The 16,256-nt window shown below is 36.6% G+C and overlaps 1 protein-coding gene across 1 annotated transcript in view; it reads right to left on the bottom strand.

The window, feature by feature from the left end:
- Nucleotides 3,636–16,256, bottom strand: part of LOC109229152 (NAD-dependent malic enzyme 62 kDa isoform, mitochondrial) — a 36,026-nt gene continuing 23,405 nt past the window's right edge. Inside the window, exons 11-19 of the mRNA XM_019394493.1 lie at nucleotides 14,146–14,259; nucleotides 13,331–13,396; nucleotides 11,224–11,296; nucleotides 11,064–11,150; nucleotides 6,937–6,991; nucleotides 6,756–6,827; nucleotides 6,591–6,653; nucleotides 5,981–6,095; nucleotides 3,636–4,082 (exon numbers count right to left, since the gene is read on the bottom strand). Coding sequence (XP_019250038.1) covers nucleotides 4,008–4,082; nucleotides 5,981–6,095; nucleotides 6,591–6,653; nucleotides 6,756–6,827; nucleotides 6,937–6,991; nucleotides 11,064–11,150; nucleotides 11,224–11,296; nucleotides 13,331–13,396; nucleotides 14,146–14,259 — 720 coding nt within the window. The 3' untranslated portion in view covers nucleotides 3,636–4,007. The remainder of the gene's footprint in view (nucleotides 4,083–5,980; nucleotides 6,096–6,590; nucleotides 6,654–6,755; nucleotides 6,828–6,936; nucleotides 6,992–11,063; nucleotides 11,151–11,223; nucleotides 11,297–13,330; nucleotides 13,397–14,145; nucleotides 14,260–16,256) is intronic.

Here is a 16,256-nt window from a genome sequence, read left to right as displayed (position 1 = left end):
TCAAATTCAAACTAAATTACTGTAGTAAATAACTCTTAAGCCGAAACAGTAAAATAATTTTACTATTTTCAGCTTCTAAAGCATATTTCTAACACTAGTCATTGCAGATGGTGATTGAGGGGAATTGAACATTGATGAGGGTGCAGATCAAGTGTTGGATCTGGTATAAAAGTTTTTGTACATATATATTCTCCCCTCCATATCTCACAGCACGTTTGTTCTTCCAAATAATCCAGCATATAACACTTGGAAGGCATTGCAATACGAAAGAGTGGGCATCATTCTTTGGCTTGGCGAACCACCAACTAAAAAGATTTTGTTTAAGCCCTGCATTCTTTTTAATTTCACAAATATCACCATAACATTGCATGCTGCAGTTGTCCCTTCACTTTCCATAAAAATATGTTCAATAGTTTCAGTTTTTGGGGATTTGCAGCATGAGCATTTGGAAGGCACAGTGAAACCAAACCTAGTGACAATATCAAATCATCTGTGGGAAGTCTATTATTGATAAGTCTAAGCATGACGAAAGAAATCTTAAAGGGGATACCTTTGTACCATATTCTGCTGGCTGACATGGAGGAGGTTCTGGTTTGTTTCATAGCTTGCCATGCAGATTTGCAAGTGAAGGAACCATTGTTATTAATAGTACAAAAAGGGTTGATCCGGCAAATGACCTTTCGGGGGTTCCATACGAGAAATTTGTGTAGCAATTGGTACCGGGAGGGTGTTCCTTAGTGCATTCAAGTTCCATTCACCTTCTATTGTGAAGTCCAGGATGGTGTCACTGTCCTTGTCATAAACCTTTATTAGATTGACAAGTGATACCAATTATCTCACCAGAATGAGATTTTCCCCTAATTTAGCCTCCATTTTATGAATATTTCAGCGTCATTCTTGATGTCCATCATTCTTTTCCAAATCTGCGAGTGACCATTCTTCCATGTGGCTGCAACTGAGTGTAATTTCTTGTAGTATTTAGCTTCCATAAACTCCCTCCAAAGGAAATTCTTAGTTTTAAAATTCCACCATACTTTGCCAGCAAAAGCCTTGTCAACATCCATTATGGACCTGAAACCTGCCCCTCCTTCCCCTTTAGCAAAACATATAGAGGAACATGAAAACCAATGAATTTTTTTTCTTCATCTGGGTTACCCCAGAAGAATTTGCAGCACTGCTTTTCTATGATCTGAAGGGTTGTCTTTGGGGGATTTATAGCAGCTTGAATATGCATTGGGATGGAGTAAAGACACCTTTTATAAGGACAGCTTTGCCTCCATATGACATGAGTTTTCCGTTCCAGCCTTGGATTCTTCTACTCACTTTCTCAGTCAAGTCATTGAAGTATTCAATCTTTTTTCTTCCTGGGTAGATAGGTGCTCCCAAGTATATCAAAGGAAAGTTATTGTTAGAGAAGCCTGTTAACTCCTTAATGGAGTCAATTTGAGTCGCCGTAACATTAGGATGAAGGAAAAATGAGATTTGTTATGGTTAATAAGCTGCCCAGAGATATTACAGTAATGAGTTAAACATTGAGTAATAATCTGAATTGAAGTAGGATAAGTAGAACTGAACAGAATGGTGTCATCCGCATATGTTAAGTGAGTAATGCAGGGCCCATATTTCCTCATCTTATAAGGGATGAAGTCATGGCTAGAAGTTATGCCCATTAAGCATTCTGCATAGTAATTCTGAAGATAAAACAAAAAGAGAATGACAAATAAGATCTCCTTGTCTTAGTCCTCTAGAAGATGAGAAAAAAAACTTTCTTGCTACAATTTAGATCAACAGAATAACAGGTTTTACAAGTAACATTAGCTAGACCGATTGGCCTCAAATCAGATAGAGACTCAGGTTGGTCCACTTTAGAGACTCAAGTCTTCCTTGGCCCATTGAAGATTTGCCTTTTGCTTCTAATAAGCACCCTGTACTTTGTAGTGCCTTGTTGGCTCTGCCTTCTTTTTATTTCACATAGTTATTCTGCAGGTATAATTCTTTTAGATGTTCCACTTCCTTCTAGAGGTTACTTTCAGCCATAGAGGGGCATGATCAGAGTTCACTCTAGGTAGATGAATCACTGAGGAGTTGGACTATTTGGTAGCCCTGTGGTGATTGAGCAGAACCAAGCATTCTTTTGTATTTCTGAATCTTATCTTTGTCCACAAAGGGTTCTAGTATAGCAATAAAGGTGAGATTGTTATTGGTTTTGAGGTACTTTTGTCTATCAAAGGCATTTTTAATGCCTCTAGTGTTCCAAAAAAGTGTGCTAATCATTGGAGGATTGGGCAATAGTTGTGAGCTTAGCTCTGGATCTTGTCAGAGGGATACACGAAGAAATAATAGTATCATTTTTACTATTGTTTGCATCTATGTTTAGGTTAGTGTTGGATTGTGTACTCCGAAAATAGCACGATTTAGCGCAAGAATACCAGGTTTTTTATAGCTTAACTACCTTTAAGACTGAAAAGAGACCACATTTCTAACACTAAAACTTTCAAATCATTTTTAAGCTGCCAGAAATATCAAAATTTCAACATAATTTCCGCTAGGAACTAAGGGATATTTGGAGCAATAGTTAAGTTATCTCCGTCTGACCTATATGTTAATTGAAGCCATGAAATCAACCACCAATGCTTGTGTCAGGTTAGGGTGTCAACATTACACTCTTGGGGTGCAAATCTTCCCTGGACACTACGTGAACGCGAGATGCTTCGTGTACAAGGCTGTCTTTTCTATTCCGTTGTAAAGTTCATTCCAGAATTTGGATAACAGGTAAATTTCACGACCACACTATCGATAAATTAAATATTTTCACTGACCTAAGTTTCAGAGTTATGAATCTCAGAAATAAACAAATAAGGGGTCGTTTGGTAGGGTGCATAAGAATAATGCTGAATATGATGTATTAGTAATGCTGGTATTAGTTATCCTTGCATTAGTTATACTGGTATTAGTTATGCTGACATATTTCTTATTCATTGTTTGGTTTGATGTATTAAAGTATTGCACAATTTCTAAAAGAATTGTTTGTTTACAAAAATGCCCTCAAAACTAGTCCACACTCTAACTTTTTAAAAGAAACATATGTTACACGCATCTTCCGCAGAGTACCAGAAAAGCCCTATGAGCTAACTTTCCATTTGACGGCAAAGAGCAATTGGAGAAATATTTTTATATGAAAAAATTTTAAAAAACTTATTTTATTTGTCTACCTATATTGTAAAATAAAATTAAATATTTATTTATAAAAAAGGAAATATGCTAAGTATTTATTTATTTACTAGGGATATAATTTTATTTCTCACTATTTGAATTATTTTGAATTTGCATTAATATACTAACTAGCATATTTTAATCAAGCATAAATTTTGAAGGACAATTTTATCTTTCACTAAGCTAATGCATGCATTAAAACCCATTGCATTGCTAATATCATTGTTTTCTATGCATTAGTTATGCATAGGCTAGGATGTATAACTAATGCTTGCATAACTAATGCATAGGTTCAAAATGTCTACCAAACAATGTATTATTAATACACTGCATTAGCTTATCTAATGCATCCTACCAAACGACCCCTTAAGTGCTATACTCAATAAATTTCAGCATGAAGGGTCGCAAAGTGAAGTAATTCATTAACCGGCTGAGAGTCAAAAATAAACACTTAAAACTCTGGATGCTGGTTATCCTTTATTATACAAGGCAGAAAGAGTATACAGAACTATCAGAACTTCAACCACTTGTACACACCACCTACATAAGAGGGCTATTTATAGTATATTTGTACAACAAGATGCTCACAATCTTGCAAGGAAGAGAAGGCATTTATTCACTTTTACAGACAACAAAGTATGGACTACCCAATAAAAGCTATAATATTCAAGAAGTCCTCAGCCTGTCAAATGTTGAAGAGCCATCGTGTGCAAAAATGACCATGATTCTGTCGGATCCATCGCACCCCGTGCTTATGCTGCGAGAGACATGAAAAGGTGCTAGCAACGAGGATATCAATCTTTCTTGTAAACCAATGTTGGATAATCCGGTCTCCACATATTGTTCTCCACGAACTCAGATATTTGTGCCTGCAATAGTTCCACCAATTAAAGAACTCAAGTTTTTAAATTATACTAGTTCTCGGATACGTGCGTTACACGTGTATCACATAATAAGTAATATAATATATTTTAAAAATACAATAATTCTGTTGATATTAATTAGAAGAAAGCATGATTATTATTTATTAAATTAAAATATATATTTTTAATTTTGTACGTTATAGTTAAACGTTTTGAATCATAATTGTATTTATAAGAAAATGATTTCCTTCATAAAAAAATCTGAAAACTCAAGAGAAATAAAAGAAGAATTATCGTAAATGCAAGGTCTAGAAATTTTTTATACATGCACGAGATGTTTAAGAAATAACTTTATTAGTAGTATTTATTATAGTGAATGTTCACTAATTGCATCACATTTATTATATTGTATTTGTATCTAATATGGTATTTATTATAATAATGAGTATTTTCATTTCTATCCCAAAAAAAAATTAGCAATAATATTTAATAGAAGGGCAATAGTGTCATTCAGCTTTATAAGGATATTTTGGTATTTCGGTCTTCATCTAAGATGTTCACACTTATAATATAGTATGATATGATGATTAATGTAGGCAATTATCACAGCTAGCTGAACAAGTTTCTCGAACAATCAAAAAAGGTTTAGGTTATCCTTAGTTGCAGTTCAATAATGTTCGGAATAGAAGCTACCACCAATTACAAAACCCTTGTTTTAAAAATATATTACTGTAGGCAATTATCACACAACTACACAAATTTCTCAGACGGTCAAAAAAGTTTTAGGTTCTCCTTAGTTTCTTTTTTTTTTTTTAACCATTTGGTATCCAGAAACCACTATCCCAAGTTCCCAACTAATTCAAATTCGTGCTGCATAGGACCTATTTAAGGGGGAAGCACTCCCTACCAGGAATTTTTTCATTCCCATAGGTCGAAACCGAGACCTTTTCGTTAAAGGTGAGGGGATCTCATCCATCCCACCACATACATTGGTGGTAGATTCTCCTTAGTTGTAATTCAATAACATGTTGAATAGAAGCTACCACCAACTAAAGAATCCAAGTTTCAAAATATATTACTGCATGCAACTATCACACACAACTCAGGGTGGACACAGGTACATGAATCTCTTCCTTTCTGTTGTTGCCAGCGCTTTCCCGGACCAAGCTGGTATTTTGTTATTACAAAGGGCAGGCAAAGCCTGAAGGCACTATCCCAAGAGAAAAGGGGGAACAAGGAGAGGGCCTAGAAATTATCGTAATCTTGTCCAATATTGTGTAACCCTACATCCATCTTATATCCGAATTTTTACGAAATTTATCTTGCAGGTACATCGGATCTTAGAGACCCAAGAATGCCTCACATTTAACTTTGTTAAGACTTATAATCATTCTATAGAACTTGCCTTTCACCATGTTAGGTATTTTTCATCACATAGAAATCTCGTAGCATTCCTCCATTTCGTGTATCAATCTATTATGCACGTTAAATCTTCAGCTATCATTTCCAATCTACCATGAGAATGAGCTGAGATATCTAAATTATGTGCATTTATGCACCACAGTATTGTCTAAATCTCATTTTCATTCATTCTTCTTATGCCTTCATTCTCATCAGAGCTAAATTTGCAATTCATATACCGCCTTAATTCCATCTTATTATGAAACCCTTGCAATTTAACATGCTTCCAGTGGTTCATAATTTTGGTTGGTGACTCCCTTGCTAATTGCATCAATAATGCAATAATTTGCGTAAATAGCATGTACTTCATACAATATATTATTGGTTAGTTCATTCATAACTGGGGTAATTATACATAATCAAAACAAGTCCCAGGTGCAAACACACAGTTTGGGAAGCTCCTATATATCTCCAAAGATAACTGGTTCATAAAGTAAAAATACCTCATCAAGTTTCCGTAACTCTCGACTGTCCATTTCACGGTATCCTTCTGCTAGATCCTCTTCTATAGCTTCCTTTACCACAGCTGCAGCTACCTCCTTTGTTATATCGCGTATCCTGCGATGAAAATAGTTCATTCACTAAGTTTACCAACAATGTAAATCTGATGCATATAGAGCAATGACATCGTAGTGATGCATTCCAAAATGTAAAATGATTCTCAAGAGATGGAGAACTAGATCTAGAAGGTTGAGGAAGTCTAGAGTTTTGTAAGACCGTCTTTACTTGACATCCAAGAGGGTTTTTCTGGGAATTTAGCAGATCTTGAGAACTGGTGCCAACTTGAGACAAGTTTCTTATCAGTCTCCAACTAAAGAAATTCATAAGCATTTTTCTGAAATAAAAATTTCGTTTCTCATGTCTAGAATGCAACTCCTGAGCAAACTGAGAAGATTAACATTCCTTATCTATTTTTAGGTGGCAGCAAAATAGAAAAAACTTCTTTACTAGTCTCATAATGTTGCTTTGTGTTCCTAAAGTTGCTCCTAGTAGTTTTTTCCGGTGAGTTGTCCCCCTGTAAATGAAGCTCCCAAATACTTTTAAAGAATATACCTGGATATCGAAGGGTATATAACCCCCTTGTGGATGTCCTCCTCTGTCATATATGCAGCCAAGCTGCAATATCCATGTCTTAGTTAGAAAATAGAAGTACATACTCATGTGCTAATAGATCGGTAGACTCGGAAACTTTACTAAAGCATCGAAAGAGGATAGTACCACTCAGCTGCAGCCTGTAACATGCCATCTGAAACAATTCTAGATCCAGACAGAAGAGTACCAAGTCCTATTCTGAAGCACGTACGAAAAACATTGTTAGGAGGAAAAGAAAAACAACAGAAAAGAGAATATGGAAAAGCTTAAACTAGCTAGCTTCATCTTTGGACATTTGGAGTCTAACCCAGGAAAAAGGAACATGTTGTTTGCTTGGTTGCAGTGTCCAACATGACCATTTCCTGCAAAATTCCCATGCAGATAAAAATTGTTACTCCAAGGACAAGATCTGTACATCTGATACCAATTTATCTTGTATGGCTTTACCTATACCGAAATTTTAAAAAAAAATTAAATTTTCCAAACTTTTCTGTACGATATATTTTTCCCCCAAGTATTTTTGCAAACATGCTTGATGAATATCCTATTAGCATTTTTCTATTGTCAAAAGCAAGGAGAAATAAATATCAGAAAGTCGGACTGTACCATTTACCTTATCCTAAAAGCTTCTCTTGTTAAGTATTTAATTAGGTACAGAGAAGGACGAAACAAAGACACACACACACAGAGAGAGACAAGGACCACAGAGAAATTCTAAAATAGAACAACAACAACATACCCAGTATAATCCCACCACATAGTGGGGTCTAGGGAGGGTAGTGTGTACGCAGACCTTACCCCTATCTTGTGGAGGTAGAGAGGCTGTTTCCAATAGACCCTCAGCTCAGACAAGCATAGGTACCCACAATAATAACAAGAAACAAGATGGACAACACCGAAAAACCATGTAAAAGCAGCATACCAACAAGATAGTAAGATAATCGAAACGTTAAAAATAAAAAAATAAAAATAAAAAAAAAAGACAGGTATTCAAATAAGCCTACTAACGACCAAATGCATGAGTACGTACTAACACTACTGGTATGAATAATCTAGACTACCTAACCTACTATCCTAATCTTCGACCTCCACACCTTCCTATCACGGGTCATGTCCTCGGTTAGCTGTAGCTGTGCCATGTCATGCCTAATCACCTCCCCCCAACTCTTCTTCGGCCTACCTCTACCTCTCCTAAGGCCTTCCAATGTCAACCTCACACCTCCTTACCGGAGCGTCTGTGCTTCTCCTCCTCACATGACCAAACCATCTAAGCCGTGCTTCCCACATCTTGTCCTCAATAGGGGCCACACCCACCTTGTCCCGAATAACTTCATTCCGAATTCTATCTAATCTGGTATGCCCGCACATCCATCTCAACATCCTCATCTCTGATACCTTCATCTTCTGGACGTGAGACCTCTTGACTGGCCAACACTCAGCCCCATACAACATAGCCGGTCTGACCACCGCTCTATAAAACATACCTTTAAGTTTTGGCAGTACCTTCTTGTCACACAAAACACCAGAAGCAAGTCTCCATTTAATCATCCCACCGCAATACGATGCGTGACATCTTCATCAATCTCTCCATCCCCCTGTATAATATACCCAAGGTACTTAAAACACTCTCTCCTAGGGATGACATGTGAATCCAGCCTCACCTCCCCTTCCACTCCCTGAGTAGCACCACTAAATTTACACTCCAAGTCTGTCTTGGTTCTGCTCAGCTTGAAACCTTTAGACTCCAGAGTTTGTCTTCACACCTCTAACATCGCGTTAATACGTCTCGCATCTCGTCAATCAAAACAATGTCGTCTGCAAATAACATGCACCACGGCACCTCCCCTTGGATGTGGCGAGTCAGTACGTCCATTGCCAGGGCAAACAAAAGAGGGCTGGTAACGACCCCTAATGCAACCCCATCATGACCGGAAAATGGTCCGAGACCCCTCCCACTGTCCTCACACAGGTCTTCGCTCCCTCGTACATGTCTTTAATCACCCTAACGTAGGTCACAGGTACCCCTCTAGCCTCCAAACATCTCCACAGAACCTCCCTGGGACTTTATCGTAAGCCTTTTCTAAATCGATGAACACCATATGCAAAACCTTCTTCCTCTCCCTATATTGTTCCATCAATCTCCTAACAAGCAACAAGGTGAATGGCTTCCGTAGTCGATAGCCCCGGCATAAACCCAAATTCTAAAATAGAGATCAAGTTAAATCACAGAGGTGTATCTCTCAACCCAAAAGAAAGTTAGGATAGTATCTGTCTTAAGATGTTCGACAACTGTATAAACAAAACTTGGTTATGTTCCAATTTAGTCTTGCATAAAAGCATGCTTAGACTTCAAACAACCCCATATACATTAAGATCGTATGCCCTTAAAAGTACTTTAAAATGTTGGTTTTCTTAATTAGTGAATGATATATCGAATCAAATTTGAAATATCTCACACAAATAAATAGAAGTTGTCATGCAATTATATGACTGAAGAATAAAAGAGTAGCATGACCAACAACGATTGTGATGGAGTGGCAAGTACTCCTTCATCCTTAACCAGAGGCCTCGGGTTTGAGCCCTGGGTATGGAGTAGCCTTTGTTAAGGAATGCTTTACCCCTCAATGTGGGACTTCCCAGGCGCAAATACGGATTTAGCCACGCCCTAATGCGGGTACTGGAGACCGGGCGAAAGACCAAAAAAAAAATAGCAGTGTTGTGAAAAGCGCTCGCTTCAGCGCTTTAAGCGTGAAGCGAAGCGAGGCAGCCACTGTGTTGCTCCTGTGGGGGTGAAGCGTAACAGGTAGGATTAAGTGTCCGCTTTTGCCAAAAGAGCGAGAAGCGACGGAAGCGCTCGCTTCTGTCTTTTAAGTCACTGAAAAATAAAAAAGCTCAGTCTTTTTTTACAAAATCAGCGAGCAGCAGAGCAAGCAGCGACTAGGGTTTCAATTTTCAAACCCAGGTATTTTTTTCCTCCTCCTTCTTCTTCTTCTTCTCTTCATTTCAGTGCTTAAAATAGCAGCGAAATGCTGCCAAATTTTGTTTCCCCTTCAGTTCTTCTTTTTCTCATTCTCTTCTTCTTCTTCTTCTTCTTATTCTTATTTTCGTTTCAGTCTTTAAAATTGCAGCGAAATGCTATCAAATTTTTTTTCTTCAGTTCTTCATATTTTTTGTCCTTAGTCTCACTGCCAATTTTTTTAGTATTAGAAGTTACATGTGTTGTATGTAGTTACATGTGTAACATGTGTTGTCTATGCAGTATTTCTTTTAGTATTATTTTTTTAATTCCATTTCATTTCAAAAAAGCGAGCGTTTTGCTTCTCGTTTCACGCTTTAAGCGAAAAGGGGCTTGTCGCTTTTCCTCGCTTCTCGCTCTTTCACAACGCTGCTTATTAGTTTGTTTCCCAAAAGATTGACACATTTACCAGATCTTAAATTGTCACATGGCTTATGGTTATGTAAGAAGAATATGTGTGGATAAATGATGAGATCCTCCATTAATATGGTAGATCCGTCGAAAAGGATCAGCAAAAGTTGACTTGGAAAAAAAAATTCGCCCGCTCTCTCAAATCTCAACTATCAATTATTTTTTGCTGCTACATTCAAACAATTATGGCTACTTCTAATAAGATTCAAGGTGTGAGGGGTATAAAAAGATCATATATTTCAGTTATTTTCATGCTATTAAATTTGTTAATTATTTACAAATTAATCTGCAAATAATAGTGGGTGATAGAGGAATTTTTAGATGAAGAATGAAGAAGTGGGATGGTTTGTGATAGTAGAACAACGTTTTGAAGGTCCTTTTATTACAAATTTATAGATTAACAGCTTTTTTTTTAAAAAAATATTGGTGGGTTTAATTGTGGAAATTCGAAAGTGTTTTTTTTGTGTTTCCTTGTGGCTCCAAAAATGGTGGAAGGTGGTATTAGAGATGGAACAAAGATGTGATATGAAGAGGAAAGTTTAATAAAATCGGAACAAGAAAGCTTGATTTTTGCCTTCAGTGGCTATTAGTAGGGTGGGAGGAGAAAATGAGAAGATGAGTAGTCAAATGAAGATGGTGGGTCCCACCAGAACTTTTTTGTCTTTGTTTTTATTGTTCCTCACGTGTGTTGGGTTGGGAAAATGCGCCCTCTGTGCCACATCAGCACTGAAGGTGGTATTTATTTCGCTTCAAAAATAGCCAAGGGGGTCATAGGATTCCCGCAAAGATAAATGGTTCATCTGGAAAAGTGGTTCAAGCCCAGAGGGGTAATTATGTATTATCCCTTTTTTTTTATTGCTATCTATGTATAAAAATCTTACATACATGTAAACCAGTATTCCAAATGTTAAAAAACCCAAAAGGAGAAATGTATGAAAACTCTATCAAGATGGAGGAATCCAAAAGAATGATAGCACGTGTTAGAATACATAAGTTACTAGACATACCAAGATCCACATCCTTGAATGGGCTTCCACTTGCAAAAATAATGTTGTCACCAACAATAGAAAATGCTTCCTCAGGGGTGCATTCAGCTATTAAAGAAGAAAGTTGTGAATGAGAATGCCATCAACCTCAAAATCTTTTAAGTTTTCAATTAGTTTATACCATTTCTTGTTGGGTTTGACATTGGAAAAATTGCAGGCCGAGTTGAAGTTGAATGTCTAAGGGCTTCCAATACCTGAAATTTCCAAAATTTCAAACACAAATCTTCCAACAGTGCCAAAATAGAAATTAAAGCCTACAAAGACAGCCGATAAATCTGTCATGCCAAATCATCATTATAACCACACAAAAAAAAACAGTTAAGGAAAAGGGACATGGAATGAAACCAAATAATAGCCCGGGCTGCTCCCTCCCTCCTTCCCCCCTCCCTCCCTCCCTCCCTTCCTCTTAAAAGCATCTCATTCACACAATTTAGCTCAGTCACCCACATAATTGATCATAGGGAATAACTTTACTTTACCCACATAAAGTAATGCACACAAAAACACTTCACTTTGTGAGAAGTACACATGCTTTTTTTAAATCTTAAGTGAAGGTATAATTAAACCCGAAACCTGGGCAAGAGAAAGTAAAGAACAAACGAAAAAACGGTATAGAGTCGCCATACAGAAATCAAAAGTAAACCAGAAAAAAATAAAGATAAACAGAACACCTTAAAGAACCTGCACACGGTATTGTTACGTGGTTGGCTCAGAAAAACCACCATTCAAAGTTAAAGGGCTCTCATATTCTCTTTTCCCCTTTCTCCTTTACAAGTCACATTTAAAGCAGCTCTCCATTCTCCCGCGCACAAATGCCAATCCAAACAAGCCAACTTTAATGCTCACAAAAGGAGGGGGAAGGATGTGTTTCCAGTTCTCACACCTTTAAGTGGCCATAATGCTAAGAAAGATTTGGGAGGAAAACATGTGCTCCAACTAAAGCAAAAACATTTCCATGTTCAATTTTTAAATCAGCTAACATTAAGTTATTATTCCGAAATGGAAAATGAGAATCCTTAAACCCAGTCTTGGCCCGTTCTTTATATGTTAGCATGCAGACACAAGTCTGCTACAATGAACTTTATAGAAGCAGACATGAAAATCCAATCACCATGCCTCAATGTTGATAGACGATTACACAATTGACATATTTCTTAGTGGGAAATAGCATTGTGGTTTCACATTTTATGACAATACAAGAAAGTTCTCTTTTTTCGAGTTTCAAAAGGTCATCCAAGAAACAGAGAGCCTCTCGTCTTTACTAAAACACTATCTCCAATGGATAGGGAATGACGTCACTCTGATTTGCAGAAGAAGAATTAGGAGCTCTCCCTTTTATGGCAGAGATATTTTCATACCATGAAAATGAATAAAAATGGATCAAACCCCTCCATTTCCTTCCAATTGGTGAGATTCTATCTCTTTCTTGGGAAATTATGGTCAAGCCATCCCCCCTTTATTCCTCAGAATCACAGGGGGGGAGTGTTTGATAACAATAAACACTTTAAAACAATGAACTAAGAGGTTAGACATCAAATTTATTAAATTAATAAAAACCCCAATCAATATGTTAATTTTTCACATAAATTGCTAGATCTGGAATCCAGCAAATTTGCCTGATCAAGTTAAACCAAAAACTAGAGCTATTTTGGAATCTGGAGATGCAACTTAAAGTATATTTAAAAGCAAACTTTCTCATGTAAAAAGTGTATAATTAAAAAGAAATCAACATATTTATTTAGCATGACTTTATCTTGTTGTCTTTTGAATGATTTTTCCATAATATTGGACATTAGAATAAAAGTTAAGCATTCAACTTTAGATTGTCAAATTAAAATTTCAACTAGTAAAACCCATCCTACAAGCTAGAAAATTTGCAATTTCTAAATTCGAATTTCATATGAAAGAAGCGGACACCTCAATTCATTTGCAATGAGTTGTAGCAGTAGTTTTTACTTAAAATCTCGTTATTCGAAGAAATCTGTGTGATTTCCCCCTAAATTTCACAACTATATCTTCAAAGTACATTGTGCGAACCATCTGTCATTCTAGCATCAAGTGCTACAAGAAATTATCATGTATAAGCGAGATAACAGCAAAGCAAATCTCCATGAAAATATATAAATTAAGGTTTTTTCTTCTCGTTGCGGCAACAAAATAAAAAGGAACAAGTGCATATATTTATGTAGCTAAAATAAATGCCAAATTATCAATTCTTCATTTTATACCTCTTTTGAAAACAAGCCTCCAACAGCAGACAAACCAAGAAGTACATCCGGCTTCACTTGGTGTACCTGAACCAATACATAGTAAGATTGGAGTCATACTAATAGTACACGGCGATAAACATAAGAGATGTTTCACTCATGAATTAATGCATTTCTTGGTATATAAGCTTCTATCTCTACTCCCTCCATCGGGTACCTAACTTTTTCACTCTTCAACTCAGTCATGTATCCTCACGACTAAAAAGACAAGCTATACGAGTTCACAAATCAGCTGATGGGTAATAGTTATTCAAAGTCAAAGCCTCATGAGTACCTACGCTTCATGATTACCTACAGTTACTGTAATAGAAGGATTTTACACTTTTAGCTTATGGAAGATCTTAATCTAATATTCTTGTTGCATTGAAATCCATGTTCTCAGCACCATCGTTCAAGTAAATTGTAAATTTAAAGTTCTAGTTTATCTCGACTTAGGTCTTGTCAGAGTTTAGCCATCATCATATTATTTCACTCATCTGTCCAATTAGCTTCTATCCTTCAACCAACATAATTAGTTGAATTTGAACACAACTGTGATATCTTGTTTTGCCTCGGTCTACATTTCCTTGAGATGCCAAATGTTTATCTGATAAATGAAACAGTCATCATGTAAATTTTCCTTTTTAACTAGATATACTTAACTATACTCAAAGTAAACAGTTGAAAAATAAGAAAATTCCAAGTTGGTATTAAGACAAGACGGTCCACAAAAAACCCTGAGTCTTAAAAAAATGAGAAAGTCAGTTTTCGATCATTAAAGGATAAAGGCTAATTACCACTTCCGCAAGAGTTGCACCTTCTCTTAGTCGTTGGCGTTCAGTCTCTTTGATCTTTCTGGCAAATGGGCGAGCATCAGGATCAATATTTTCACGTGCCTCAGTAATTAATCCCTAAATACATTGTTAAACACCCATCAATAATGACGTCTAGTTACACCCACCTAAAACATTTCATATCCACAAAAAAGACATTTATAGAAATGCAAAAAGAAGTCCAAACTAACATTCACCATAGATCGACGTACTGTAGGCATTCGATCAGACTACTTTTGAGAATCTAAGCATGGAAAGGTAAAGAACCGCATCAAAAGCATTAAAGGCACAACAGAAGTCTGAATCGTGAACTGCTCACAGGCAAGAAGCACCTCAGCACTTTTCACGACCTTGCTTGTTGCTTTGCCCCATATAATTATTGCCAAAAGAGACTGGTACTTAATATGTGGTATACCCTATAATTACTCACTATGTGTCAAATTTCTGCCCGATATTCCACTTCTTTTGCTATATCTGTACTTTCTTTCCCATCTTCCTATGCAATAAACTCAAACCACCACTGGGTTTTTACTTGTACATAGGGCTTGTGCTCTCACTGTATATCTGTGTGCTTTGAGCCAGGATCGGCATTGTCAAACGTGAGCATAGAAAAGCCCAAAGATTTGCTGAGTTTAAGTACAAAGAGTAATTCAAGCACCAGCTTTAGTGAAAGAGGGTGTAAATGAAGACAAAAGTGGAAATTATATGCACAATGCAAGAAAAAACAGTAAATACAAGAAGCAATTCTGTGTATCTTTGAATTGAAAATATATGAAGTAAAAATGATGTAATCTAGCTACAAAAGTACAATTACGTGAAATATATTAAGTAAAATTATGATGTAATCTAGTCCAAACCATTTAGACTTCTGATTCAGACAAAAAGATGGAATCTTAAGTTAATAATGTAGGTCATGTGACTAGTTTACTTATTGTAGAATTATAATATCTATTTCCAATCAGTAAAAATTCGTTCATTCATTAACATAATATATCACTTTGTCCATTATATTTATAGTTTAATAAATTCCTTTTCATGGGTGATAAGGTGCATCTTAAGTAGCCTGACGTTTTGATGCCTGGACTGAAGCGCTGCCTGAGTTACGCAAGGTGCCGAACCTATGTCCCACCTGCCTTCAAGACTTGAGCGCGAACCTTTTAGCAAAACCACTATGGACGATACTATTATATCAAAATATTAAGCAACAGTGAACTGAGAACATATAATACTAGAGTTCAACACAAACATGTGCATGACAATGCTGTCAAAAGCAAAAGAGGCACTGAAGTACCAAAGTATGTTAGGGTAAAAGCATAGTGTAATTAAAACGCATGATTTAGTAAAGAAAGGTGTATAATGAAGAAAAAAAATGTTTACACTATATATATTATATAGTATACATAATGCACGGAAAAGTAATTATGACCAAATAAGTAAAATTATATTAGTGTTATTGAAATAAACATAATTAAATGTATAAGCAGAATATATAGATTCTGGTGAAGCTGCTAAAGAAGTTGTATGGATGAAAAATTTCTTAACTGAACTTGGTGTGGTTCCTTCAACAGAAGGTGCAACTCCATTGTTGTGTGATAATTTTTGTAATGACCCGACCGGTCGTTTTGAGCTTTATCATTTTCGTTCGGCGGTTTGAGGCTTTGAGTAGCTTCATATGGTGCATTATGACTTGCGGGTATGGTTGATTTCGATGTTCGAGAGGTTCGGGTCATCGGGATCGTTTTGGAAGAATGATTCTCAATTGGGAAGCTTTAAGTTGGAAGAGTTGACCAAGATTTGACATAACAACTTGAAATAAACTTCATACACATGCTACGCATACTCTAATACGATCATGCTAGTTTTCCAGAATTTTGTTGACGGAGGGGGGCCTCGGCCCGGGAAGAGGAGAGTGACCGAGTGGTCAAAAGCGGCAGACTGTAAATCTGTTGAAGTTTTTCTACGTAGGTTCAAATCCTGCCTCTCCCACTTGTTTGTTGTAGACTTCAGAGAAGAGATAAGAGGCATTCGTCAGCGTAGGAAGCCTCAAACGTGACACTCTCGCGTCATACGGCTAC

Source organism: Nicotiana attenuata, chromosome 7, assembly GCF_001879085.1.
Source record: "Nicotiana attenuata strain UT chromosome 7, NIATTr2, whole genome shotgun sequence".
Lineage (NCBI taxonomy): Eukaryota > Viridiplantae > Streptophyta > Magnoliopsida > Solanales > Solanaceae > Nicotiana > Nicotiana attenuata.
The sequence above is the reverse complement of the archived record's forward strand: the minus strand, read 5'-3'. Positions and strand labels throughout refer to the sequence as shown.